The sequence below is a fragment of the Erinaceus europaeus genome, chromosome 9, assembly GCF_950295315.1.
Source record: "Erinaceus europaeus chromosome 9, mEriEur2.1, whole genome shotgun sequence".
NCBI lineage: Eukaryota > Metazoa > Chordata > Mammalia > Eulipotyphla > Erinaceidae > Erinaceus > Erinaceus europaeus.
The window spans coordinates 51,950,547-51,978,221 of NC_080170.1; the positions used below are offsets into that span (position 1 = coordinate 51,950,547).

Consider the following 27,675-nt stretch of genomic DNA (forward strand, 5'->3'; position numbering starts at 1 on the left):
TGAAGAGGAACGGAAAGGGACATGCATATATAATAATAGTAATAAAATAGGGTAGAGTAAAAAACCCTAACAGTCAGTCTACAGCTTGGACCATTCCAGATTTGGCTGCATATAGCCTGAGTAAAAACAACCAATTATAAGAAGTATAAAAAAAAAAAAAAAAAAAACCTCTAGTTAGTCTTTCCCAGGCAGGGCTGATACTCTCATTGGTCAGGTATTTTGTCACTCAAATAGAGCTCAACCCACCTAGAAAAAAGAAAATTGAAGAAAAAGAAAAAGTTTGGATTGACACCTCTGCTGTACCAGGAATCTTGTTAAAGAAAATAGTTCTGCAGGAAGCCTGCTAGGAGCAGCTGGCAAACCCTTCTAGGATGGGGGTAATGATGGGTTCAGAAATAGTGAAGCCTAAGATTTTCCTTTCTTTGTCCGTTTGGCTTCTGTTTGCCAACCCAAGAGTGGGTTACAGGAATCTTTTTTTGTTGTCATCCTGACCACCCCCTATTCACCCTTCCACCAATGTGCCAGTTATCCTACCCTCTCCAGAGAATCCCAGGTTGTACACTGCTTTTTTTTGGAGCTCATGCCAGTTGTTGTTTCCAAGTTGCCATCTTGGCTCTGCCCCCATGCTTTTGTTTCTGACTTAACTCAGTTAACATGGTATCTTCCAGCTCCATCCAAGATGGGGTAAAGAAGGTGAATTGACTATTTTTAATAGCTGAGTGCTATTCCATTGTGTATGTATACCACAACTTTCTCAGCCACTCACTTGTTGTTGGACACCTCAGTTGCTTCTAGGTTTTGGCTATTACAAATTGTGCTGCTATGAACATAGGTATACACAGATCTTTTTGGATAAGTATGTTTGGCTTCTTAGGATATATGCCTAGAAGAGAATTGTGTTTTTCTTCTCACACTTCTAAGTAGTGCTTGGCATATAAACTAAGTGTTCTGACACTATTTAAAGATAGGATCAGGTTCCACAAGTCTGGAAACCAGGTTGTTTTATCATGCTTCTGACAACCTGGCTATGAATTGGAGGTTCCAACAACCCCTTCCTACTCAGGGTGCCAGTCAAAAGTCTGGTTGTTTTCTTGTACTTCTGACATACTGGCTATAAATATCAGTGATTCTCAAGACACTTTACGTGGTTGGATTAATTTGTTGGAGTGTCTGGTAGAACTCAGAGAAACATTTTACTTAATTTACTGGTTTATTATAAAAGGATACAGCTGGCAAAGAGACTTCCTTATGAACAGAGATGGACAAAGGGCATTCATTGTGGAGAGGGTTTACAGAGGCCTAGTTCCACTTGTTTAGAGCCTGCCACAGTATGATAATTTGCAACTATCAGATGGTATACTCTGAATTTTTGTTTTAGAAAATGTAGTCAGATAGTATAAACTGGAGGAAATATAGTATTTGTATGCATGCCTCCCCTCCCCACACAAATAAATATATGAAAGGATACAGTTTAGGGACAGCTAGTTGGAAAATGCACAGGGCCAAGTGTGTGGGGGAAGGCCTGGGAATTTTCTTGCCTTCTTCATTTACACCAGTCTTTCTCACATTGCTATAGTTCATCATCCTGGAATCTCTCCATAGGAACCCCTCCTTTTCAGGTTTTTAAAGACAATCTATTATCTAGGCATGATTAAGTCACTGTGTGTTGGCAGTCTGTTCAACTAACATTTGCTAAGCCATTTATTTTCATTTATCATCTTTATCTTTAGTGAAGCTGTGGTCCACCAACTTAGACAACTCAGTGGCAAGCATCGAGGCCAAGGCTAATGTATGCTGCGTTAAATTCAGCCCCTCTTCTAGATACCATTTGGCTTTTGGCTGTGCTGGTAAGAAATTAAAGCTTACTTGTCTTCTTTGATGTTGAGTGTCATAGCTGAGACAGAAGAGCATTTAAAAATGAATAATCTCATTTGTTTTAAATTTTGTTCTTAGACTTTCAACTAGAAGCGTGCAATATGCTGTCATTACTCATTTAGTGCTACCCCTTAATTTCAGCATTTTGTCAGCCACATTTAATACATAGGGATGGATTTGCTGATTATTTTGTTGTTCCTTTAAGTCTTAGAATGTATGAACTGATGCTTATCACTTATTCTCAAAGTTAGGTCATAATGTTGTTTAAAACAGTTTAGCTGTATTAGTAGACACAGGATTGCTTTTTTTTTTTTTAATTAAAGGAGACCTATTAATTCCTTTAACAGTTATTTATTGAGTGCTTACAATGCACAAAGCACCCATCTAGGGGCTGTGAATAAGATAGACAGTCTTGTGTCTATGTGTAGTACTTGCTTAATAGTAAGTACTCAGAAAAATTCTGACTGTTAACATCATAGCAGAGAGTCTTGCTATAGTATTTGCTTTTTTAAAAATATGTTTTATTTATCTATCTGTGAAAGAGAGAGAGGGAGAGAGAGCAGAACACTGTTCAGCTCTGGCTTATGCTGGTACTGTGGATTGAACCTGGAACCTCAGAGCCTTAAGCATGAGTCTTTTGCATAACCATTATCCTGTCTTCCTAGCCACAGTATTGGTTTTAACTGTAGCAGTGGATTGTCTGGATTTGCATGGGTAGGCCTAATTTACACTTACAGTATTGTTATAATTATTGTTTATTCCTCCTTTTTGTCTTAAAAATGTTATAGTTTGGAAGATAAAACATGTCCATGGCACTCTTTATTCCTTTATTTTTGATTAATAGTGGGTTACAAGATGGTTAGTTCCACACCATGAGGTTGCATAGTTCCACACTATAACCACCACCAAAATTCTGTGCCCTTCCTTCCCACTTCTCAAAGATAAGTATCATAGTTCTCATAAAGTCTTAAAATCAGTTTGTTTGCTTCTTTATTTCTCTGTGTGTCTGTGTGCAAGTTCATGTGTTATCAGTTCTCTAGATTCCACATATCAGTGAAACCATCCAGTAGCTGTCTTCATCTCTTTATTTCACAAAACATAGTCACAACAATTCCATTCATTTTTGTCCCAAAGAACACAATATCATCATTTCTAATTGCAGAGTAGTATTCCATAGAGTATATATTCCATGACTTATTTAACCAGTCATCTGTTGATGGGCATTTAGGCTGCTTTTGCCCCTCGGCTATTGTGAATAATGCAGCGATGAACATAGGAGTGCACATGTCCCTTCAAATTAGTGTTTGCATGTCCTTTGGATAAATGCCTAAGAGTGGTATTGCTGGATCATAAAGTAATTCCATTTTCATTTGTTTAAGTACTTTCCATACAGTCTTCCAAAGGGTTTGTACCAGTTTGCATTCCCACCAGCAGTGTAGCAGAACCCATTTTTCTCCACAACCTCTCCAATACCTGTCATTTTCTGTTTTGTTGTAAGCCAGTCTCACAGTGGTAAAATGGAATTTCAGTGGGATCATAATTTGCATTTCTCTAACAAGTGAAGTGAAACATTTCTTCCTAAGTCTGTGGACCATGTGTATCTCTTCTTTAGGAAACTCTATCTTTAGGGGCGGGTGGTGGCTCACCTGGTTGAGCACACATGTTACAATGTGCAAGGACCCAGGTTCAAGCCCCCAACCCCCACCTCAGGAGGAAAGCTTTGTGAGTGGTGAAGTAGTGCTGCAGGTATCTCTCTGTCTCTCTCCCTCTCTATCACCCTTTTGATTTCTAGCTGTCTCTATCCAGTAAATAAAGTTAATAAAATTTTTTTTAAAGTATCTTTAATTTCTTGCCCACTTTTTTTATTGGGTCATTGATACTTCTTTTGTAGATCTATACCAATTCTGTATAAATGTTTGATTATTTTATATATATAAATGAATTTATTTATAAAATGGAAACACTGACAAGACCATAGGATTAGAGAGGTACAGTTCCCACCACCAGAACTCCGTATTCCATCCCCTCCCCTTATAGCTTTCCTATTCTTTAACCCCCTGGAAGTATGGACCCAGGGTCATTATGGGGTGCAGAAGGTGGAAGGTCTGGCTTCTGTAAATGCTTCCCTGCTGAACATGGGCATTGACAGGTCAATCCATACTCCCAACCTGTCTCTCTCTTTCCCTAGTGAGATAGGGATCTTGGAAAGGGGCTCCAAGACACATGGTGGGGTCATCTGCCCAGAGAAGTCAGGTTGGCATCATGGTATCATCTGGAACCTGGTGGCTGAAAAAGAGTTAATATATAAAGCAGAACTAATTATTGACTAATCATGGACCTAAAGGTAAGAATATTGCAAATGAAAATTGGGGTCTCCATTTTGGAAAAAGCTAGTAGGTCTATTTTACGTATATTCCAAGGGGCCCATGACTTTACTAGTTTTTACCTGTGCCTGACATTTAATATGCAGGTGGACCAAGTTATTGTCTGAGGAGATATGTCTGATGTCATGGCTGGAAAAGGGGCTAGAAAGCTGGGTCAAGATATTTGATTTTAGTCACTTGTTGGATGTGCAGATATTTTTATTAGCTTGCCTCCTTATCTTTGTGTAGATTCCTTTTGATATGAGAAGCTTTTTGGTTTCATGTAGTCCCACATTTTATTCTTGTTTTCATTTCCCATGTTTATGGCATTGAGTTTCCAAATATATCTTTAATATGAAGTTCTTGCAAAATTTCATCATCACTTTTTTTCTATAAATTTTAGTTTCTGATCTAATATCCAGAACTTTGACCTTTTTAGATTTGACTGTGATGTAGGGTGTTAGGTGGTGGTCTGGTTTCACTTTTCTACATGTGGGTATCCAGTTTTCCCAGCACCATCTGTTGAAGAGGCCTTCATTACCCTCACTGAGTCATTTTGCCCCCTGGCTATATGTGTGTGTACTCATTTCTGGGCTCCCAGTTCTGTTCCATTCACATGCCCATTTTTATCCCATTACCATGCTATTTTAATTACTATTGCTTTATAGTATAAACTGAAATTGGGAGGCTGTGATGGAGTTTGCTATTTCACAGAGGAGTGCTTCATTTATCCTAAACCTTTCCTCTCCAACAGAGTGTGGTGATGATATCCTCTAGCACTGATATTCTCTCTTCCATGTGATTCACTCTACTTCCTAGGCCCATTTCATGAGCCTGAATTGCATTAAAAGTTTCCTTCACACCCTGCGGTTCTGTTTGGAGTGTGTGTGCGTTGTAATTTTTTGGTAAAATGGTCTTTGAATTTATCACTGAGTTCTTAGATGTGTATTTGATTAGTTTACTGTCTTGATTTATCTGAACACTATCTCTGTCCTCTTTTTTCCAAATCCATGTCTGTGTGTTCATTTGTAGTTTCTGGCATTGTTGTTTGTTGTATTTCTGTTTCTGTATTTAATGTGGCTTCTGTGGTAGTGATGTGTCTATGATGATGAATTTCCCTGTTTAAATATTGTGGTGAGGAAGGGGATATTCGTGTGTTGCAAGGCTATTATGTGTTGCAAGCCTGATTTAGTGCCTGTGATATCAATATAGGGTCTTGTTGCTGTGTTCCCCATATCTGGGAGCTAACAGCATAGGAGAATTGCTTTTTCCTAAGTGCTCAATGAACAAGGAGGTTTTATTTCTCAAGCCAGGTGACAGGCCCTGAGCAGTCCTTACAGGTTTAGTTTTTGGCTAGATTTCCTCTTAAATTTTGGTGAGCCTTTGTGGGCAGTTCAATATCTTGTTGCCTTTGAGTTCATAGGTTATAAGCACCAAGAAATTCCTCATTGACAAAGTACTGTGTTGTGTAACTACCAAAATAGTGCCAGCTACCACTAAGCATGGCTTCTTAAATCTTGAGAATCTCTCTCTCATCCCTTTTTTTTTTTTTCCATCCACTGACTACCTGTGCCTGAATCTACTTGCGGCTGAGTTTCTTAAAATGTTACAATTTTAAGTTTTCAGGTATTTTTTGTTTGTTTGTTGCTTTAACTAGTTGGTCAGGGGAGCAAAGTGCTGCAGCTGCTAATCCCTAGTGATGCATTCAGAAGTTGGCTGGTATTTAATTTCCTAGCTGGCTGGGGGGTTGGAAGGGGTGGGGTTGAGCTGATCACAAGGCTGTTATCCAGGAGTTTTCTTAAACATGGTGAGTCCTTGTGAGCTAGTTTAATATCATGTTATCCCTAAGTTAACAGGTTAAGTGCCCAAAATTTCCCATTTTTCTTCCTCTGACAATGTGCTCCACTGTGTAGCTACCAAAGTGGTGCTAGCTACCCCTGAGAGGAGGTTTTTAAGACCTGAGAATCTCTCCCTCACCCCATTTCTGTTCATTGACCACATGTGCCTATACCCATCTATGGCTTAGTGAGTTTCTGAAGAAATCCCAGTTGTAATTTGGTGAGTTAACAAGTGATATTTTTTTGTTGTTGTTTTAACTAGTTGATGTAATGAACCCATTCTCTTTTTGTGCTTTTACTTGATTGTTTTTTTTTCCCCTCGCCTCTTACTATAACAACAACAACAAAATACTTTTTTAACTGGTGCTTATAACATTAAAGTTTTGTTTTGATAATTAAAATCCCATAACCATTTCTTAAAATATCAGATCCTAACTCATGGTTCCTTGAAAATGATAGACTTGCAAATTTAAATTACCTCTTTGTGGTTAATATTATGGAAAAGGCTTCCTATTTTATCTTAAACGTTTTAAACTTATTCTTTAAAAATATTTTTATTTACTTATTTTGGATTGAGACAGAAGTTGAGAGGGAAGGGGAAATAGAAAGGGAGGGAGAGAAGCCTATAGCAGTATTTGTGAAGTTCCCATTAACCCTTCTATCACCCCTATCCTTAGACTTCCCTCCCGGCAGGAGGGCACAAGGTGGGGATGGGGGCTTGAACCCACGCCCTTGTTCTTGGTAATATGTGCGTTCTATCAAGGATGTCGCCGCCCAGCCCTTTATTTATTCTTAAACCTTGAGATTTTCTAAAGCACATTCTTACGAAAAGAGAGTATTTTTTAACATGTGGCAAAGGTGTTTATTGACTATCTGTTATGCTATTAGTACATGAAATTTTTTTATAGAGTTTAAATACAGTTTTTTGCCAGTTTGGGAGAGTATTGTAAGACTAAAATATGGAACCCTTAATCTGGTTTCAGTAATATGTTAGAGTTTCTTACATACGAATTTGAAGAATCTTATAATTTTATAATAGAAAAGAAAAATGGATACTCCTGAGGTATTCTCTTTCGAGTTCTAATACCCCACCCCCCCAGAAAAAAAACAGTTTTTATAAGGCAAATGATAAAATTGGTTGTTCTGGTTAATAGCATTTATGCCACTGCAAAGTACTTTCCTAGAGCGAACAAACTGGAATTTGAAAATAATATATCTGTGTTATTGATAAATATTTTTAGGTTTGGTTAATGTAAACTCTTTAGTAAATAATAATGTTATTAAAAATAAATACACACACCATTTTTAATACATTCAAATTTTTCAGATATAGTATCTGATAGATCTTAGTCTCCAAGAGTTACAATTAGCTTTCCTTTGTTTACTGTATTTTTCTCTTTGTTCTGTTGTAGATCACTGTGTTCACTACTATGACCTTCGTAACACTAAACAGCCAATCATGGTATTCAAAGGACACCGGAAAGCAGTCTCTTATGCAAAGTTTGTGAGTGGTGAGGAAATTGTTTCTGCGTGAGTATTGCTTTCCTCAGAGGTAGAGTTCCAACACAAAGTTCTGTTACTACCCATTTGTAGTGTCACTGTGGATTCATGTAAAGAGTAGCATTGTAGTGTATGTACTCTCTTAAATAGTTGATTTTTATAGCTTGTTTAGTTAAAATACATATATATTCAGATCTGTATTACTTGGTTTTATGTGTTATTTGTGAATACAATCCTGATGATACTAGTTTTTAACATAGGCTCTTTAACATTTGAACTTCATTCAGATTAAATTTTAGCCACTATTTCTCCTTAAGAAAAGAGTAACATACCAGGAATATAAATCAGTGGTTGCTAGAAAACATATCTTACATGTGTGAGGCCATTTGTAAAGACTACTAATCTGTACTGAAATATATTATGTAAAATGGAAAAAAAAAAAGTAGGAATTGTGCTTTCCAAGAGGAAATGTAATATAAGTTGTTAGTTGACAGATCTAGTTAAGTGGTAACCAGTAAAAAGGTGCCTTATTTTCAGAAGTAAAAATAGGCAGTAAATGTTGAAATTTATTCAGATCCAAAAATGGATTGTATAGTATTTTCAAAATGTAGAATCAAATAGTTTGACTTCAGTTATTTGAAATATATCTGTATTTAATTATATAATTTGGATATCTTAGTTGACTTTTTTAATGGAAATGTTAGTGTTTTCAGCATCTATTTTTTTTCTTTTATAAGTCATGATAACATTTTCATGGATATATTTGAAACCTTGACATACTTAGTACAAAAGTCATCCACAATTATACTTAAGAATATTAAATAATAATGTTAAAATATACACATTGCTGCAACCTCTCTGTATTTATGTCCAGTAGAGTGCATATACTCAAAGTAGTATTCAGTATAATACTGATGATCAAATAACAAATGTCCAAAGATAAATGTTATCCTGAAAACATAAGAAATAATAGAGAAGTATTTAAAGAGTTTCGCCTTTGGGGAAGGGGAGTTAGTTTTGGCTATCTGTGGTATCTTGAACTTCATTTGTTTTACAGAATTAAAACTCAAACAAATAGCTGAATAAAGGAGAGTCAAATTACAAGCCAATATGTATGGCATGATTTAATTATTATAACTGAAATTCAGAGAAAAATAATACCCTGGTGAATATTTAAATCTGAAGACTTCTTTGTATGATAGGATTATCAGTGGGTTTTTACTTTATTCAGTTATTTTGGTAAATAACTTTAGTTACATACTATCTCAGTAAGATAAACTACTTTATGTTCATCCATTTATAGTATCCCTCTCTGTAGGTAAAACCTGATCTGTGAAAATAGCTTATATTCAGTATACAGTAATCTCCAGCAGTTAAAAGTAAATTGAATTGTGAAGGCCTGGTGGTGGTGTACCTGGTTGAGAGTACATATTATCATGCACAAAGACCTGGGTTCAAACCAGTTCCCACCTGCAGGGGGCAAGCTTCATGAGTGGTGAAGCAGTGCTGTGAGTGTCTATCTCCTCCTTCACTCTCAGTTCCTCTCTATATCTGATAAATAAATTTTTAAACACTTTTAAATTTCTTTATTTTATTCCCTTTTGTTGCCCTTGTTGTTTTATTGTTGTAGTTATTATTGATGTCGTCATCATTGGATAGGACAGAGAGAAATGGAGAGAGGAGGGGAAGACAGAGGGGGGAGATTAAGATAGACACCTGCAGACCCACTTCACCGCCTGTGGAGCAACTCCCCTGCTGGTTGGGAATAAATAAATTTTTTTTAAAAAAGTAAATTGAGTTGAAAGTGGAAGGAGCGTGTTCTCAAACTCAGCCATACTGCATTGTGATTGTGGGAGTGTGGTATTGATGTCCAGTATTTAGTTATTACTTCTTTTTTTTTAACTTTATTTATTCATTTTTTTTCTCTTTTGTTGTTTTATCATCATCGTTGTTGTTATTGTTATTGCTATGGTTGTTGTTGGATAGGACAGAGAAATCAAGAGAGGAGGGGGAGAGAAAGATAGACACCTATAGACCTGCTTCACCATCTGTGAAGCGTAGTTATTCTTAATGTTCAGGGATGATTAAAAGTATCTTAAATGAGTTCATTTTCACATGGTCTTATAGGAATAATTTAATTCCATTGTAGTCTATATTTAACTGGTGGGAAACTTGAGGCCCAAAAAGCTGTATAGCTTTCCCAAAGTTAGAAGCAAAGAGCTGATACATTGTGATTCAAACAGTCTGGCTTCAGAATCTCGAGTATGAGGCTGTCTCTCTTCAGTAGTGATGAGTTACATGCCATGAGGTCCTACATGGGTTCTAATTCTTTATTTGTCTCAGCTCTACAGACAGCCAGCTGAAACTATGGAATGTGGGAAAACCATACTGTTTACGTTCCTTCAAGGGTCACATCAATGAAAAAAACTTTGTGGGTCTTGCTTCCAATGGAGACTATATAGCTTGTGGTAAGTGAGATCGTCTTTTCCTATAACTAATTGATAGGTATCTGAAATTGCATTCAATAAAAATAGACTATGACAGGAATTGTTCTGTTTAGTAGGGAGCTTAATAAACTCAGTGTCTTGGCTTCTTGACTTTTTCTTGGGTTGTACTGAGGAAGCATTAGGTCTTCCTCTGCTCAGCAAAAACTCTGACTATATGAAATACACTGGAATTGCTAAGTAATTTTGTATTGTTTTCCATTATAGCATAATTTCTGTAAGTTAAAGAAGACAAAATACCCACTTCTGCTACTATGTTCAAGTGGAGGCTTTGTTTTCTTAATCTTGATAACAATTTTTCCTCAGTGTAGTATTCTCTGCATTAGCAAAATTTTGGGTGTTCTTTTACTCCTGATATTTTATACAAGTTTAAACCAGAAGTAGAAATATCAAATTTGCTTCTTTTCAAATTGATATATCTAATGCCTGAATTTTTAACGTTCATCAGTGCTTTCAAACAGGATAGCACTTATTCAGTAAAGTTGACTCTTCTACATGCATAAGAACCCATACTCCACCAAAGCAAATCTCTCACATAATTATCCTTTGATAGACAATTCAGAAATGGAGGTTTCAGGCTAGGGAGACAGAAGTGAAGGTTTCTAGACTATCCTTTTAATGAAACACTATCATTTTTGAAAAAAGGGAAATGAGTTTTGTAGGTTGTTAAAATTTGTGTTTAAGTAGTATACCTCTTGTTTTGTTCATTAGTGGAAATAGAAATTATAATATGAATCATCTTAAAATACATTTCAGATTCTTCCTAGACCTCTGCTGTAAGTGCTTTTTACATGGCAACTTTAGTATTAATCAATATTGTTATAAAATTTAACATTGGTTTTTTTTTTTTAATTCATTCCCTTTTGTTGCCCTTGTTTTATTGTTGTAGTTATTATTGTTGTTGTTGGATAGGACAGAGAGAAATAGAGAGAGGAGGGGAAGACAGAGAGGGAGAGAGAAAGAGAGACACCTGCAGACCTGCTTCACCACTTGTGAAACGACTCCCCTGCAGGTAAGTAGCCCGGGGCTCGAACCAGGATCCTTACGCCAGTCCTTGTGTTTTTGCACCACATTGCCTTAACCCATTGCCCTACCTCCGAACTCCCAATTATTTCTTTTCTTTTCTTTTCTTTTCTTTTCTTTTCTTTTCTTTTCTTTTCTCTTCTTTTCTTTTCTCTTCTTTTCTCTTCTTTTCTTTTTCTTGTACTTTTTCCCTTATTGGGTTATTAATGGTTTATAGTTGACAGTGAAATATAGTAGTTTGTACATGTGTAACATTTCCCAGTTTTCCATATAGCAATTCAATCCCACTAGGGTCCTCCTCTGCCATCATGTTCCAGGACCTGAATCCTCCCCCTGCCACCTCAGTCTTTTACTTTGATGCAGTACTCCAACGTGAATTTTTTTCTTAACAGGTTTCCAAAGAAATCTGTACTCTATGGTTTCTAGTGTAACTGTCAATGATTATTAATCTTGGGGTTTAATTAAATCTTGCGCGATAATTACCTTATACTTGTGATATCCTAATTCTGAGTTTTTCAATTATACAAAAAAAAAATTTTTTTTCCCCAGGAAGTGAGAACAACTCTCTTTACTTGTACTACAAAGGACTTTCTAAGACTTTGCTAACTTTTAAATTTGATACGGTCAAAAGTGTTCTGGACAAAGACCGAAAAGAAGATGACACAAATGAATTTGTTAGTGCTGTGTGCTGGAGGGCACTGCCAGATGGGGTGAGTTTTCATGTCATTGTTTCACCTTAGTGTCTCAGAAAGCTTTATGTTTTTGTGCTTACATAAGTTTTTTTTTTTTTTTTAATATAGGCTGATGTGTGATAAGTATTTTATGTTTTGTCTCAACAAAGGAGACAGGTATATTAGGTAGTAATTGACATGACACTAATGAAACAGCGTCATGGCCACATGATGTCTGTCCTAAGTGCCCATAGCGTCTTGTGCATTTCTTGTCATAGCCATTATTCCGTTGTCTCTGACACTTTAATGATCACATAGACTTCATTAAACATGCACCTGAATCTCTATTGTGTTAAGAGAGAAGACGATTGGATTGGGGGTTAAAGGAGAGTAGCCTATATGTATACTCACTAAAATGCCATTTTAGAGCAGGATTTTGTTCTCCACATGTTACACTTGTGACTCAGAGAATATTTAGCACGTTTAATTTCATTATAAGAAAGTTGCCACTCTAGGTTACAAAGAAAAAGTTGTCTGAAACTTGTCACTTATTCATACATTTCAAAGTATAGACTTTCTCATAAGTTCTATGAAGAAATACTTTCATGCTATCTTAATTTATATAGACACTATTAAGGTCATTTTTAAATAATAGTCTTTTAGGTGCTTACTTAGTTGGTTTCAGTTGTGACACAAAAAAGTTCATATTTAATGTGAACTTCAAGCTGTTTGCATTCTAGGTGCAATTAAACTTTGGATATATTTTGTTGCTGTATTGATCAAAGTTCTGTTAATCAGCTTTAGTTTTGCTGACTGCAAGCTAGAGGATTGAAATCAGTCCTAAAAAGAACTAGAAGCATTAGCCCATGTAGATGTATTTTAAAAAATAAAAACTTACTTGAAATCATTGGAATGTAGACAAGTAGAAATAATTATATAGCCTAGGAATGTAAGCCTAGTTTTTGAACCTTTTCACCTGGCATCATTTGCTAAGGTTGGCGAAATAACAGATTAAAAGGAAAGAAAAGAAAAGGCTAGGGAAAATTTAGGACAATATTCAGACACTTGAGTTACATAAAGGAGATAAATGTACTGTATCTTTGGATCCTTCTCTGGTGTGACTCTTATTTGAAACTACTGGAACAAAATAAAAACTGATTGGAGAATGCAAATAACTACTATTATTCTTAGGTGATCATACTATATAAAGTGGCTTCAAGTACCCTCATTGTTTTACTGATTCTGAACCACATCATGATTAATTCTCTGCTTTTGGGCCACCAATTTCAAATAGTTATCTGGTGGTAAAAGCAGTATTTATGAAGGATACTTAAGACTTCAGAAGTGCCCACACCCACCCATCCCCCCACACACATACACTTTATCCTCTGGAAAGTTGTTGGCTATTTTCAAGGGTGGTAATTTTCTTTTGTGACTTGAAACATCAAGAATTGTATTAAAAGTTCCTGAAGCTTGTAGGGTAAAGGATAGGAGAATAATGATTTACATAATTTCCCCTCTTTTGAAAGCTCATCCAGCAAAACTTGGCTTGTGGAATCTGCCAACTATGTAATGATCCACACTAAACAAAGTTATAATCATATTAGACAAGAAAGCATCTTTTTCAGCCATCTAGTGAAATATATTGTCTGTTTCTAACAAATAGAATTTTATATTTTGAAACTTTAACGTGTTTTTAACTAGAATTTTGTGTTCTTAACAGTTATGTCTTTTCTTGACTAAATACCTCATGACTCTTAACCATTAAAAAATATTTGTGAGTGAACTAATCTCCTGCTTGTGCCATGTCCCTGGCTCACCTTCAGGGTCTTTGGACAAAGACTACCTCTGTCCATAAGCTTCCTCACTTACTAGCTCTGGGAACTTGTTCAAGTTCTAACTGCATTCAGTGTCCACTAATGTAAAGTATTGATGAGAAATAATATCAGCTTACCTCTTAAGATTGTGACAAAGTCACAATAAGTGTAAATGAAGGGTTAAAATAGTTTTTGGCATAGAGTGGAAACACTGTAAGTTTGCTTTTAGCATCATTTCTTAATTACCCCCAGCACTAAGCAAATTATTTGCACATTTGTGATTTATATGTATTTCTTGTAATGAATGATTCTGTTCTTCAGCTTGTCTTGTATCTTGCTTGTTGCATAATTACTTAAGTACTTCTTCTTCTAGCGTTTGCCCACTTAGGTACTAATCACGATTGAAACCAAAGAAATGCTGGAGTAGAGGTGGGGGTAATTCTAATAACTAATAGACTCACTTAAAACTCAGTGGCATTATCAAGACTACATCATTTTAAGAAAATTAGTTTTTCTAACATGTACCATTCCTGTGTGCCTATACAGTTATCTCATATTTATTATTTTGCCCCTTGGGATATAATTCCAGGCTTTTGCCTATTTTCAGAAGCAACATATTTTTAAAACTGCATGTAGCTGTGTGGGAATTGGCAGCTATCATTAGCTTAACATTCTTACTAGATTTATAGCCTATTCCTTTTTCTCTTTCTCCATTACATGAACACTATTTCACAGCCCAGTGTTCTACCAGAAAGTCTTGTCATATATATTTTTCCAGTTTATGTAAGTTTTCATCAAAGAAATAAACACCCTTCTCTGACTTATGTAAACACAGCATAGAGCATCAGATTATATTCAGTGAGGAAAATACAGTCTGTTTCTATTAAAGTATAGAAGACTTCTATAATTAAAGTCATTTATATCAGTGATTCTCATACATGACAAGCACCTTGGAATCTTTCAGAATCCAACAAGATCTGTTCTTAGAGCCATGAATTTGCATTTTGGAAGAGGCCAGAAGGAAGGTAGAGATTTGTTCTTTGAATTTTGAGCAGTTCCCTGAGCCTCCTTGGAAAGCCATATGATTAGTCGTTATTTGGGGCAGAAATACACAGAAAAGTGGCCCTTTTTGTCTTTAATTAAATGCTATTTCTAGCTTATATTGAATTCCTATACTTGTCAACCACTTCTTCTAAATTCTTTCGTGAACCCTGAGAAGACAACATAGGAACTTCTCTTTCTCCCCTCTTTTCTTCACTTCTGTTTCCCTTTCCCCTTTTATCTTTCCTTTCCTTTCTTCTTTCCTCTAGCTGTATTGTTTATAACACTTAGAAAATTGTCCTGTCTGGAGGAGGGCCAATTTGAAGGAATTATTAATCTGTTTTGGGCGTGGAAGGAAAGAAGATCCCAAGCATGGACCTGCCTTCTAGGAAGATTGGCTTCACTCTTCCTCAAGTGTGCCCATACTTCCTTTAGTGTCTAAACTAGAATGGGGTTGAGAGGAGGTCGGAGAGGAAATGCAGTGGAAAACTGAAGGAACCTGTGGCTTAGTTCTTCTCTAATTGCATTAACTGTTGATATTTCTTAATTTTAATGTTCCTTACTGTATGGTCAGCTCTGTGGATATTTGCTGTATTTGATACTTTTATGATGAACATTGTAATGAAGCCAACAAGATATAATCTGTTGGTAGTAGGCCTGCTGGCTGACATTTTAAGTATTTCAGCATTGTTATTTTTATATGATTGTAATAGGATTTGATCACTATTTAGAATAGTTCTTATAATTCATTTCACATTATATATGTATATATAATATTTAATGGTGTTTGTCCTACAGTATGCCCATTTTGAAACATAGAAAGTGACTTAGTCACTTGGTTATTAGTTTGCCTTTTTTAAGAGAAAAAAGAAGCAGTAATTGGAGAATACATTCTAGATTATGCTATTACCTTCTAAATATTTTTTTTATGGTTACCCCATCATGTTTAAAAAAACATCCAGGATATTTTAATATGGAGGGGGATTTAACTTTGTCTTCCAAATGTTGATTTTGGTTGTTCCTACCAGATTTCCATACTAGTTGTAGGAGAGAAATTGAATATTAAATAGCACTTCCTTGACTTAAAAAGCATTTAATGAATTCAATGTGAATTAATTGTATGTGCCAGAATTAATTGACTTTATTTATTTATTACCATAGCACTACTTAACTTTGGCTTATGGTGGTGCTGAGGGGATTGAAATTGGAACCTCTTAGCCTCAGCATGAAAGTCTTTTCTGTAATCCAGAATGAATTGGTTTTATATTGCTGACATGTATGGAATGAAAAAGCTTTCTGATCAAATGAAAATATATTTAATAGTTACTTATTGCAAAATTAACCAAGGAAAAGGACTGCACAAATGGATAGCAACTATTTTAGATAAGAATATTTTCTATAAATTTAAACTTGAATCCCGTCTGGGTCAAAGAAATACATTTTTATATTTTACTTCCATAGCCTACTATTCTCTTGATACTCTCCTATATTGATCTGACCTTGTAGGTTTTTGTTCCTCTCATAGTTTATTCCATCATTTCTTAAATCCCACTTTATGCTTTATTTTTCCAAATAAAGCTATCAGAAGTTGGCATTGTTGTTCCCAGAATGATAGAATAGTTATTACAGCTGAACATGAGAGCAGTTTGTGAAGATTAAAGAAAAGTCAATTTATTACAGTTGCTTAAAGAAGCTATTTAATTTTGTGCCTGTTTACATTAGTCTTTTTTTAAAAAATAACACTGTAGATAGGAGGATTAACTTAGATAAGATGAAGATATAGATTCTTTATTTAAATTGTGATAGCCAATCAAAAGATGAAGATGAGGGCCGAAGATAAATCTAAATCATTTGGTCGAAATGACTGTTTACACATAGTTGAGAGATGTGTTGTCAGATAACTGTGTTTCTATTTGTTTTCAAGATCTGACTGATGACAGTAGAAGTTTGTGTTCACCATTCTCTGCTTTGCTAGAGGAATCTTCCCAGTGTCTGTTCTTTCTGTTATACTATAGATCTACCTGCCTTTGTACTGTTTCTCAGAATGACCTATATCTTGCAACAGTCCTTGCTCTCTGCCAATTGAATTATTACCTGGCCATCAAGTTTTATTTCTGATAATACTTTAGGGATGACTGATTTTTTTTTTTTCCTCCAGATACAATCTAAGGGGCTCAGTGGGTAGGTGCATACCTTGACATGTGCTGCACAGCCCAGGTTTGGTCCTGGAATCACATGGAAGTGCTTCAGCATTAGAGGAAACTCCAGTGCTATTGTCTCTCTCTCTCTGAATGAAAAATATTTGCAGTATATAATCCCTTTCTAAATGTCTACCATAAGTTCTCATTAATCTAATGACAAAAGTTATCTCAACTACAAAAGACATCTCTGAATTGAGAGTGGCAATAAAACCACCTGTTTTCTAATGAAGGTCTAAATAAAAACCTAGCTTGGGGCAAGAATTTTTTAATTTTATTTTTATTAATGATTTACAAAATTATGAAATATCAGGAATACAATTCCACACTGTTCCCACTACAAGACTTCTGTGTCCCCATCCTCTCCATTGGAAACTGCACTGATTCTCCCAAGATCATAGATAGGAGTTGATTGTTATTTCTATAACCATCTGTCTCTATATATTTTTGCCCATTTTTCTGCCTGTTGTTCCTTTCTGTGTCACACTTATAACTGTTACTACTTGATGGAATTGGGTTTCAGAGCCCTCTAGTCACCTTCCACCAATATTTATCCCTTTCTGGGAGTATGGACCAAAATTCCTTATGGGGTGCAAAAGGTGGGAGTTATAGCTTCTATAATTGCTTCTCTGTTGGACATGGGAGGCCAATCTATACCCCCAGCCTGTTTCTGCCTAGGGAGTTCAGGATAAAATCATAGTAGCATCTGAAACTTGGTGTCTGAAAGGCAGTAAATTATGAGGCAAGACAAAATGTTTAATAAATAGGAACTAGAAAGTAGGAATAGAGCAGGTGAGAATAGGGATTTTAGGTTGGTAAGTAGAGAGGAAGTCTATTTTAAGTATGCTCTTTAGGACCCATGAATAGTGATTTTTGCCTCAGCTTTAGAGTTAATATGGAGATGGACTTAAAATATTGTCTGGGAAGATGTACTCAGAGTTAAGAATAAGGAGCTGGGTGGTAGTACAGCAGGTTAAGTGCACATGGCGCAAAGCAAAAGGGCCAGCATAAAGATTCTGGTTTGAGCCTCTGGCCGCCTCACAAGTGACTAAAGCAGGTCTGCAGGTGTCTGTTTTCTCTTTCCCTCTGTTTCCCCTCCTCTCTCGATTTCTCTGTCTTATCCAACAACAACTATAACAAGGGCAACAAAAATGGGAAAAATGGCCTCCAGGAACAGTGGATTTGTGGTGCAGGCACTGAGCCCCAGTGATAACCCTGGAGGCAAAAAAGAAAAAAAAAAAAAGAATAGGGCTAGAAAGCTGCATTAGGGCAGACTAGCTCCCAAATTTGAAGTATATAAATGCAATTAACTTTATCCCATATCAGTCTGACCCAGCATCCATGTATACTCTTAATTTAGCACAGGAGCCTGTAAATCCTCTGAGGCCCTGTCAGTCTGAGTTCACAGTCCATGGTCACAGCTGGAAACATTCTAGGTTGCACTCTTTTCAGGACCCGTCTTCCTTAGTTGGCAGAGTAGGCTGACCAAGTCTCCCTTTGGAAAGTGGGGCAGTCCCTACCATTGTTAATTTATAGCAAGGGAAAGGTCTTGGAGAGGCCCATAAGAGGGCTTATAATAACATTCCAGATGGAAGTGACCAGTGATGGTGTAGAGAGGGAGCTACTAGAGGTCTAGGTCCATCATATCTCTAGGGGAATCCTAGGATACTGTGATTAGGGCCCCAGGTGATGGGGTGGCCTGGTAGTGACCAACAAGGCCACCATTAAGTGAGCCAGTCTCTTGGGGTAAGAATTTAAAAAATATGTGGGATATTTAAGCTATCTAGATGTCATGATGTGACATGATCTTAACCATTAATTTTTTTAATTATTTCAATTCAAAAATTTTCTGTAAAAAATAGGAAGACGTCTTATGTCTGGGAAATTGCCTACTTTAGGGAGTCGGGCAGTAGCGCAACGGGTTAAGCGCAGGTGGCGCAAAGCGAAGGACCGGCTTAAGGATCCGGATTCCAGCCCCCGGCTCCCCACCTGCAGGGGAGTCGCTTCACAGGAGGTGAAGCAGGTCTGCAGGTGTCTGTCTTTCTCTGCCCCTCTCTGTCTTCCCCTCCTTTCTCCATTTCTCTCTGTCCTATCCAAGAAGGATGGCATCAGTAGCAACAACAATAACTACAACAAGAAAACAACAAGGGCAACAAAAGGGAATAAATAAATAAAATAATTTAAAAAAAAAAAAAAGAAATTGCCTACTTTGAACCTAAGAAATTGCCGTAGAAGTTGATGCATGCAGCCTACTGAAGTTGCATAATCTTATTCTCTGGTGAACTTGATGTGAAATCTGGTTTTGTAGGTTTCTAAGCATGAATCTGATCTTTTCTTTCAGGAAGCTCAAGTGTACTATTTCTACCCTTATTTCTTGGTCGTGGGCACAGGCTTAGTTGTCATCATCCCCTCTCACTTCTTTATCCACCCATTTAAAACCCCATGTCCTGATGGCTCAGAATAAATCAAAGCTTTCTCATGTTAGGTCGCACCATTTTTCACAACTTTAATCTCTCCAGCACAAGCATCCACCACCTGTTTTAAGTATGTTTGATATACTGGCAAATTTGGGCACCATGCCCTGGCAGTGGCATGGTTTTGTGTTTCTGACCTTAATTTCTTGTCACCAGATTCTCTCTCTTCCATTTCTATTTACTGCACACTGTAATACCTTCAATGGCGAAATCTTGACGTATGGTCCTGGGATTTGTAGCCACAGAAGCAGTACAGTCTTCATGGACAAACGACTACCACTAACATGATCCAGATCTACTTTTTACACATTGTAGGAATGATTTCTATATCTGATGGGATATCTTGTGAATGAATGGTTTGAGTACTTTTTACAACAACAGGGAACGCCTACCTCATGAGGAGCCTCATTATACTTTTCTCCTAACTCTAATCTCATAAAGTTGTCCCATAAAAATGGCTCTTGTCTCTTTCTCTCATTATCATAGATAGCAAATGTTTTAGTGTGTAATAATGACTCTACTTTAAAATAGAGAGGCAGAGAAAGTGAAAGATGACAGCATTGCAGTTTCCTTTAGTGTGGTAGGGGCTGGCAAAGCAGTACAGTGTCCAAGTGAGCTTTTCCACTGGCCCTAGAAGTATTTGTTGAATTAACAGATACCTGCAGATAAAATATTTTGAGTGCTGTGTGGCAACAAAAGTTAAACTGGGGAGAGTCTCCTGTGTAAAATCGAGACTTGGGAAGCATTGAAAGTAAAGGAGTGCGATGAATATTGTGACAAGTGAAGCTTTCAATGGGTTTGAGGAAGAACTGAGTATGCATAGTATTTTGTCTGTCTCCATCCTTTTCCCTTTGCACATGTTCTTTCTAACCTCTTCTTGAGTAAGGATCACTCTGACTTTGTATACTCTATGCCTTTTTAGTAGGTCTTTTCCTTAAATTGGAATTCTGTTTTGAGTGCAGTAGTGTGCATTTCAGTGAAATTTGATATAATGAAGTTGGTAGAGAAAAGACTGGATAATGAAAGACACCAAAAGGGAACCTGTAGAAAACCAATCATGTGGACAGAGGAGAATACCCCTTGTCCACACATTGCAGTGTTCCTACATAAACATGGAGGTCTCTGTCTGACTTTGGACAGCCACTGAGTCAGATCGTTCCCTCCATACAGTCTTCTCACTGCACAAAGGGCTGCTTTCCTGATCCTTATGCTGAGGTAATTGGTTTTGGAAGTGGCATAGTTTTTTTTTTTTTTAATAAACATTATTGTTTGATTAAGGAATCAGCAGCTAGGAAGTGGGAAGAAATACAGAAATATTTTTCTGAGTGTCATATTGGCTTAGCTATTCCAGCCTTGTCAGTATTTTAAATTTGAAGTAATACTATTTCTCATTGCTTTCTAGTAGTTTTTCTGGTATTTATGTTATTAGCTATGGTGTTACTATTCTAGGTAAACTAGCAAAGAGAAAATCATTCTTGTGGGTGTTGCTTTTGCTGTGGTCTAAGTCTGTATAGTGTCACTGGCTTTATAAGCACATTGGTGTACTTTTTTTGTGTGTCTTCTATTTTTATTAATAAACGTATCACTAAATTTCCACTGTCTTCTCAATCTATTTGTAACAACAAGAAAATAGTGGGTACTTTATTAGCTTAACCTTGAGAGTTTTTGTTTGTTTTAGCAAGACTGCTAATTTCCAAGAAAGGGGCTTTTTTTTTCTTTTTTCTTTTTCTTTTTCTTTTTGTTTTGGCAAGTAAAAACAAGCTATTGAGCCATAACTTATTTACACTAGATCTCAGGCACAACTATAGCTCCAGCTGAGAATGACCAGTTATTCAAAGTCCAGACAGAATCATTCAAAATCTTCAATGATAGGCTGTACTTACCACTTCCATTCATCTGTGCTAAAATAAAATACAGTTTTTTTTTTCTGTTGTGTACAAAAATGAATCTCTCTTATGCTAATATCAGACTATTGGAAAGACAATTTAGCCCTTAATTATCCCCTTTTTTTTATAAATTCTTTACTTTTTGTAATTTTTATTAATGATTTACAACAGCATAAGATTTTAGGGTTACAGTTTCACACCCATATATCTGTGAAAGTTACCATACCTATCATCAAAGTTCTGTACCCTCCACCACCATAGTTCTCACAATGTCTAAGAGACAGTTTTCTTTTTTTTTTTTTTGCAAAGCCATGCAGTAGTTACCTTTCACTTACTGTGTATAATACATTCCCACTTTACATTGTCTATAGGTTTGACTTTATGCAAAACAATGCAAAGTGTAACCAGTTTCATATAACAAAAAGTTAAGCTACTATAGCAGATTTCTGAGTTCAGAACTGTCACCGAGCTTCTAAATGAAGACCCGCAAACACTTTAAACATTTATTTATTTTCCAACCCACTTATTCTAGTTCAGGGCTAATGGTGGCCTGAGCCTCTTCTGGCTGCTCAGGGTCAAGGTGGACCTCTCCCTGGACAGGACACCCTTCATCATGCCTCTATCTCTCTCTAAAACACACACACACACACCTCACCCTTCATCATGCCTCTGTCTCTCTCTAAAACACACACACACCTCACCTCACCCTTCATCATGCCTCTGTCTCTCTCTAAAACACACACACACACACCTCACCCTTCATCATGCCTCTGTCTCTCTCTAAAACACACACACACACACACACCTCACCTCACCCTTCATCATGCCTCTGTCTCTCTCTAAAACACACACACACACACACACACACACACACACACACCTACCTCTATTGAGACCTGCCAGTGACACTGGTGAGTAAGTGCACATCTTTAGGATGTGAGAGGAAACGAGTCACTGGAGAAAATCCACCAGACATGGAGAATGTGCCAACACCTCACACAGTGGTCTCAACAGAGACAACCATTTTTTTTTTCCTTGCTGTTGTAAGGAAACATTATTGGGACACCTGCTGTGTGTCTCCTTCTTCACAGGAAAAGGTGTTAACTCTCTGGTAGCATCTAATATAGAGTAATCTGCTAAATCTATGCACTAAACATTCAGATTTCAAAAAGATAACTGCTTATGTTAGTAGTTACTAGTTATCTTTCTTCGTGGGTTTAGTAATTGACAGACTTCAGTCCCTCTTAGTGGAGATCTGAATGGTATCATTTATACTGAGCTTGAATTTTCTTACTGGTGGAGGGTTTGCTCCTTTGCTTTGCCATGAAGTCCATGGGATGTTCAGGCTGGTCTGTCCTTTTGCTGAGTCTGAATGTACTCAGCCTGTCTTCATAGCTCTCCTTTAGACAGCTCTTTTCCTTCTGCTGTATAACCTCTGTGGCAATTTAGAATCTGCTCACTGTTCAGCTGTTTTACTTTGAGAAGCAGAAAGATCCTTGTTCACTTCTGTGTGCAGAGCCTGTTAGATTCTCTATTATTCAAACAGGAGATGTGTCCCACTCTTAATCTTTAGTAAGACTCTCCATCTTACCTATTCCTTTCCCCCACACTTCCTACTTTACGCAGAAATGAACTTTTCTTAAGGCTTAAGATATAAACAATTTATTACTACATGCATTCTATGTCAAGTAATCACTAAAGTTATTAAAAATGCATATGCTGAGTGATAGAATAACTAGAAAGAAAGATTACCTTTTCTTGGATGAATATGCACATTTTGTTTGTTTTCCCAATAACATACAGTTGTCTATAGAGATTTAGGCCAAAAATGTAGGCAGCATTACTTGTGTTTTATGGAGGGAAATGAATGAAGGGCAGACTTTCTGGAATGGATTACATATTTTGCTTTTCTTGAGTTATTCTTGTATGTATTTTATTTCAGTCTTTGTTTCTTTTGGCTTCCAGAAAGTGGCAGTCCACTTTTTTTCTTTTTATTTGTAAGTTTCATACTCTGCTTTTGATTTTATTTCTTTTTAAAATTTAATTCTCACAATAAATTTTTTTTATGTTTTAAGCTCATACTTAAAAACATCTTAAAGATGGTTCTTGACTTTAGATTCTATTAGAGTCTTAGCATAAAGTAAGAAGAGGAAGAGGAAAGTATTATTTGGACTGCTCTCTAGGAAATCCTTCTCCGTACTTTCTAAGTTCTTGTTCTTTTTTAGGAGTCCAATGTGCTGATTGCTGCTAACAGTCAGGGTACAATTAAGGTAAGCTTTTTTATACATCTTCTCCATGTTCAACTCACATCCATTTTTATCCTGTAACTACTAGTGGGAATATAGAATTGTACTAAGCCTTAGAGATCATGCCAAATCATGAGTCTCTGTCCATTCGGAAATCGTTTTGATTGAAAGAGGAAAAGAATAGGTAGCTTATAACTGTGGAGAAGATGATAGTATACTTACTAGAGGAGGTTATGTGAATGCTGAATGAATTGATAGGTGGTCAGAATGAAAATCAGATGAAGTCATTAGCTTTCACAGAGGGCTAGGCATTATTTGGCTTCGATACACCCTTACAACCACCCCACAGTGCACCAGAGCCAGGGGCCAAGACAGCTGATGAGACATTCACCAAGCTTGAAAATGTCTTACTCCTACTTCTTTTTCTATGACAAGTAGGTTTCTCTCCCTCTCCCTCTCCCTCTCCTTCTCCCTCTCTCTCCCCCCTCAGTTGGCAAGGGAAGAACAGGCATTTTAGTGTTATTATTAAAAATGGATTGATTGTGACTACGGACGGCACTGTCTGAAAACTGGCATGTTCCTAGGCTCAGAGTCTTAGCAGATGTGTACTTGCCACGTTAGTATTATTATGCTCAGGAAAGTAAACATTTAACCTGAAGAACCAACAAGGTATTTGATACCAGATGACTGACTAGAAAATGAAAGGGATGATAGGAAATGGCAAGATCCTGTATACCTTAATGACTATGAAATGTCCATCAGTAAAAGAAGCAAACCGATTAAAATCTTAAATAGCACACTTAGGCTTTTCTTCTCTTTTCTTTTTTTGCCTCCAGGGTTTTTGCTTGGGCTCAGTGCCTGCACCATGAATCCACTGCTCCTGGAGGCCATTTCCCCCCTTTTGTTGCCCTTGTTGTAGCCTTGTTGTGGTTATTATTGTTATTTTTTATGTCGTTCGTTGTTGGACAGGACAGAAATGGAGAGAGGAGGGGAATACAAAGGGGGGGAGAGAAAGAAGCCTGCAGACCTGCTTCACCACTAGTGAAGCGACTCCCCTGCAAGTGGGATTCTTACACCAGTCCTTGCACTTTACACCATGTGCACTTAACCCGATGCGCTACTGTCTGACCCCCACTTAATGCTTTTAAGAATAGCACGAGGGAGTCGGGCGGTAGCGCAGCGGGTTAAGCGCAGGTGGCGCAAAGCACAAGGACCGGCACAAGGATCCCGGTTCGAACCCCGGCTCCCCACCTGCAGGGGAGTCGCTTCACAGGCGGTGAAGCAGGTCTGCAGGTGTCTGTCTTTCTCTCCCCCTCTCTGTCTTCCCCTCCTCTCTCCGTTTCTCTCTGTCCTATCCAACAATGACAACAACAATAATAATAACTACAACAATAAAACAACAAGGGCAACAAAAGGGAATAAATAAATATTTTTTAAAAAATTATACAAAAAAAAAAAAAAGAATAGCACGGGAAGTGATGTGGTGAATAAAGTGGTTGGCCTTGAAAGCATGAGGACCTGAGTGTGGTCCCCAGCACCACATATGCCAGAGTCTTCTGGCTTTCTCCCCCTTCCCAATTAATAAATAAAATGAATATTAAAAGAGTATTTTCTTAAGGGGACTGGACGGTAATGCACCAGGTTAAGTGCACATAGTACATAGTGCAAGGACCAACTCAAGGATCCTAGTTCGAACCCCTGGCTCCCTGCCTGCAGGGAGGTCAGTTCACAGGCAGTGAAGCAGGTCTACAGGTATCTCTGTCTGTCTCCTCTGCCCTCTCTGTCTTTTTAGATCTTGTTTATTTTATTAGTGAGAAAGTAGAAGAGAGAGAAAGAACCAGGCATCACTCTGACACATGGTACATGTGCTTCCAGGGATTGAACTCCAGACCTCATGATTGAGAGTCAAGTGCTTTATCCATTGCACCACTTCCTGGATCACTCTCTTTATCTCCCCCCTTCCACTCCCCTCTCAGTTTCTCTCTGTCCTATCCAATTTTAAAAAAAGGAAAAAATGGCTACCAGGAACAGTGGATTTTGTAGTGCCAGTACTGAGCCCCAGTGATAACCCTGGAGGCAAGAAAAAAAAATTTTTTTCAAGAATGTGGAAAGATAGCTACACATCCATGCTGTGCATTATAATCTAGTTCATTTATCCCTGTGGTTTATCTTGAATGCACCCTAATTAATTATGGAGATATCTAACTTGTGATATTTATGCTACTAACTGTTGATTTGAAAGAAAGGATTGATGATGCCATTTGATCCTGTCAAGTTCTTTAGCTTATTAGAGTTGGGAAAAGTTTTCATGATTTGGCTCTCCATTTATAATATAGTAATCCATTGAAATTTTCCTGTATTTTAAAAGTATGAATTTGACTCTTTTTTCTTCCCAATCAGGTGCTGGAATTGGTGTGAAGGGTTTACTCAAGTTGAATTGTACTTTCTCCTGCTGTGATACATCTGCAGCTGACAATGTGAGAAGACAGGAATTGCCATGTGCTGTCTCTCCCCAGAGCCATCATGAGTTTTGGATATCTTTCCAGCATTTTTCTCCCCCCCCCCCTCCTTTATGACCTTTGGGACATTGAAAATACTCAGCAAACTCTCTGCCACCAGTGTAACTATGGACTTTGCTGCTGTTGGTGGTGCGATTCTCTAATTTTTGTGATAGGGAAACATTCTTTTGAATAAAAATAAATAACAAAAAATAATAAAAGTTTATTGAGCCACAGTTGAACTGGGAAAATTTTTGTCAGATGTGGCACTGAGAGTCTTTTTGAGAAGCAGCACACATAGATTATTTTACATTGTGCCAATAACTAGTTCATAAGATCCATGTTTCCTGAATTCTTTGAAATTTTATCAACCTAAGCAAAATATACAGTAGATGGAACTGGGTGGGATTCTCTTGTAGTCTAAGTTCAAACTCCCAAAAGTGGTGTTACAGCCCAACTATTGGTTAACCAACTATTGTGGAAACTACTGGTGCTTATTCTGGAGCTGTTTTGTGGATTTTCCTCAGTGCTACACTTTGCCTTACATCAAGGATCATCTATGACAAGAGATTTAGGAGCCTTTTGAAAGAACCATATGAAAAAACAATCTTGAGGATTTTTAAGAGAAAAAAGACAGACACAAGTACTTGCTGCTTTTGACATATGGAAGGTTCATCTTTTATCATGTCACTGAAGGAGTGTTTTCCCTAGAGATGTTGAGTGAGCTTTCGTAGCATACCAGCCTAGTAGAGATTCACTTTTGTGGTGCTTGTTCTCTACTCAGAGTCTGGTGGATTTGGAACTGTTGTGTGAAAAGTGGTGAATAAGGTCCTGTGTTCATTTTCAGAGGTAACTCCATCATGCATCAAAAAAATCTACTTGTTTCCTAGGATATTAGTTCTTCTAGCCCAGCATCAGCCAACTTTCCTGTAAGGAACAAGCTAGCAAATGCTGTGGGCTTGGTGGGCCCAGAGGTTCTGTCACAGCCACTCCCCTCTGCCCTTGTGCTGTGTGAAAGCATCCTAGACCAAAAAGTGTGACTGTTCCTACGACATTGCATGAATAGAAACTTAAGTGTCATTTCGTTTTCTAAAAAGTTTATTTATTTATATGTTTGTTAATATAAAGAAAGACAACGGGAAGAAAGAATCAGAGCATTGCTCTGGTATTTGTAATGTTGGGGACTGGACTCGGAACCTCATGCTTTAAAGTCCAGTGCCCTTCCAGGCTGCTGAATTTCCTTTCATTGCCATGTATCACAGTATACTTTTTCAGGCACTTAGAAATGCAAAACAGCCATATGTGGCCCCCATAAACCAGGCTTGGGTGCTCAGTGTACACATTACAGGAGGAAAAGGAAGACTGATAAGTGTTGCTGCAGCAGCAACCTTCTCATGTTGTGATGTCTTGCCTCTGGCACAGGAATGAGAGTCAGCTTGGAGGATGTGCCTCCTGTCAGTGCTTTTGTTGTTGAGCACACAGCCATTGCAGAGAAATGTGTACAGCCTGGTGGATGCATTCTTGGAGAACTAGGACACTTTCCTGGTTGTAGTCAGAAGCTAGTGAGATAATTTAGACATTTGATTGTGTGGGTGGGATAAAGGGGTCTCTGGTCTTTTTTAATTTTTTAAAACTTATCTTTATGTATTGGATAGAGACAGCAAAAATCAAGAGGGGGAAGAGGAAGATAGAAAAGAAGAGAAACACCTGCAGCCCTGCTTCACCGTTTGCAAAGCATTCC

At 37.3% G+C, this 27,675-nt stretch overlaps 1 protein-coding gene and 1 non-coding gene across 4 annotated transcripts in view; both read left to right on the forward strand.

Annotated features, from left to right (window-relative positions):
- The window catches only part of COP1 (COP1 E3 ubiquitin ligase), an 88,067-nt gene extending 61,897 nt beyond the window's left edge, over window positions 1–26,170 (forward strand). For 2 of the 3 annotated variants that reach the window (XM_060197894.1, XM_060197893.1), the window contains exons 15-20: window positions 1,731–1,847; window positions 7,489–7,606; window positions 9,920–10,044; window positions 11,653–11,813; window positions 23,416–23,460; window positions 25,837–26,170. In XM_060197894.1, the coding sequence (XP_060053877.1) occupies window positions 1,731–1,847; window positions 7,489–7,606; window positions 9,920–10,044; window positions 11,653–11,813; window positions 23,416–23,460; window positions 25,837–25,854 (584 nt within the window). In that variant the 3' untranslated portion in view covers window positions 25,855–26,170. The remainder of the gene's footprint in view (window positions 1–1,730; window positions 1,848–7,488; window positions 7,607–9,919; window positions 10,045–11,652; window positions 11,814–23,415; window positions 23,461–25,836) is intronic. The other variant, XM_060197896.1, reaches the window with a different exon arrangement.
- LOC132540648 (small Cajal body-specific RNA 3) lies at window positions 20,338–20,475 on the forward strand. Its single transcript, XR_009551835.1, has one exon. It is a non-coding gene; the product is annotated as a small Cajal body-specific RNA 3 (non-coding RNA).
- Window positions 26,171–27,675: the final 1,505 nt, after the last annotated feature.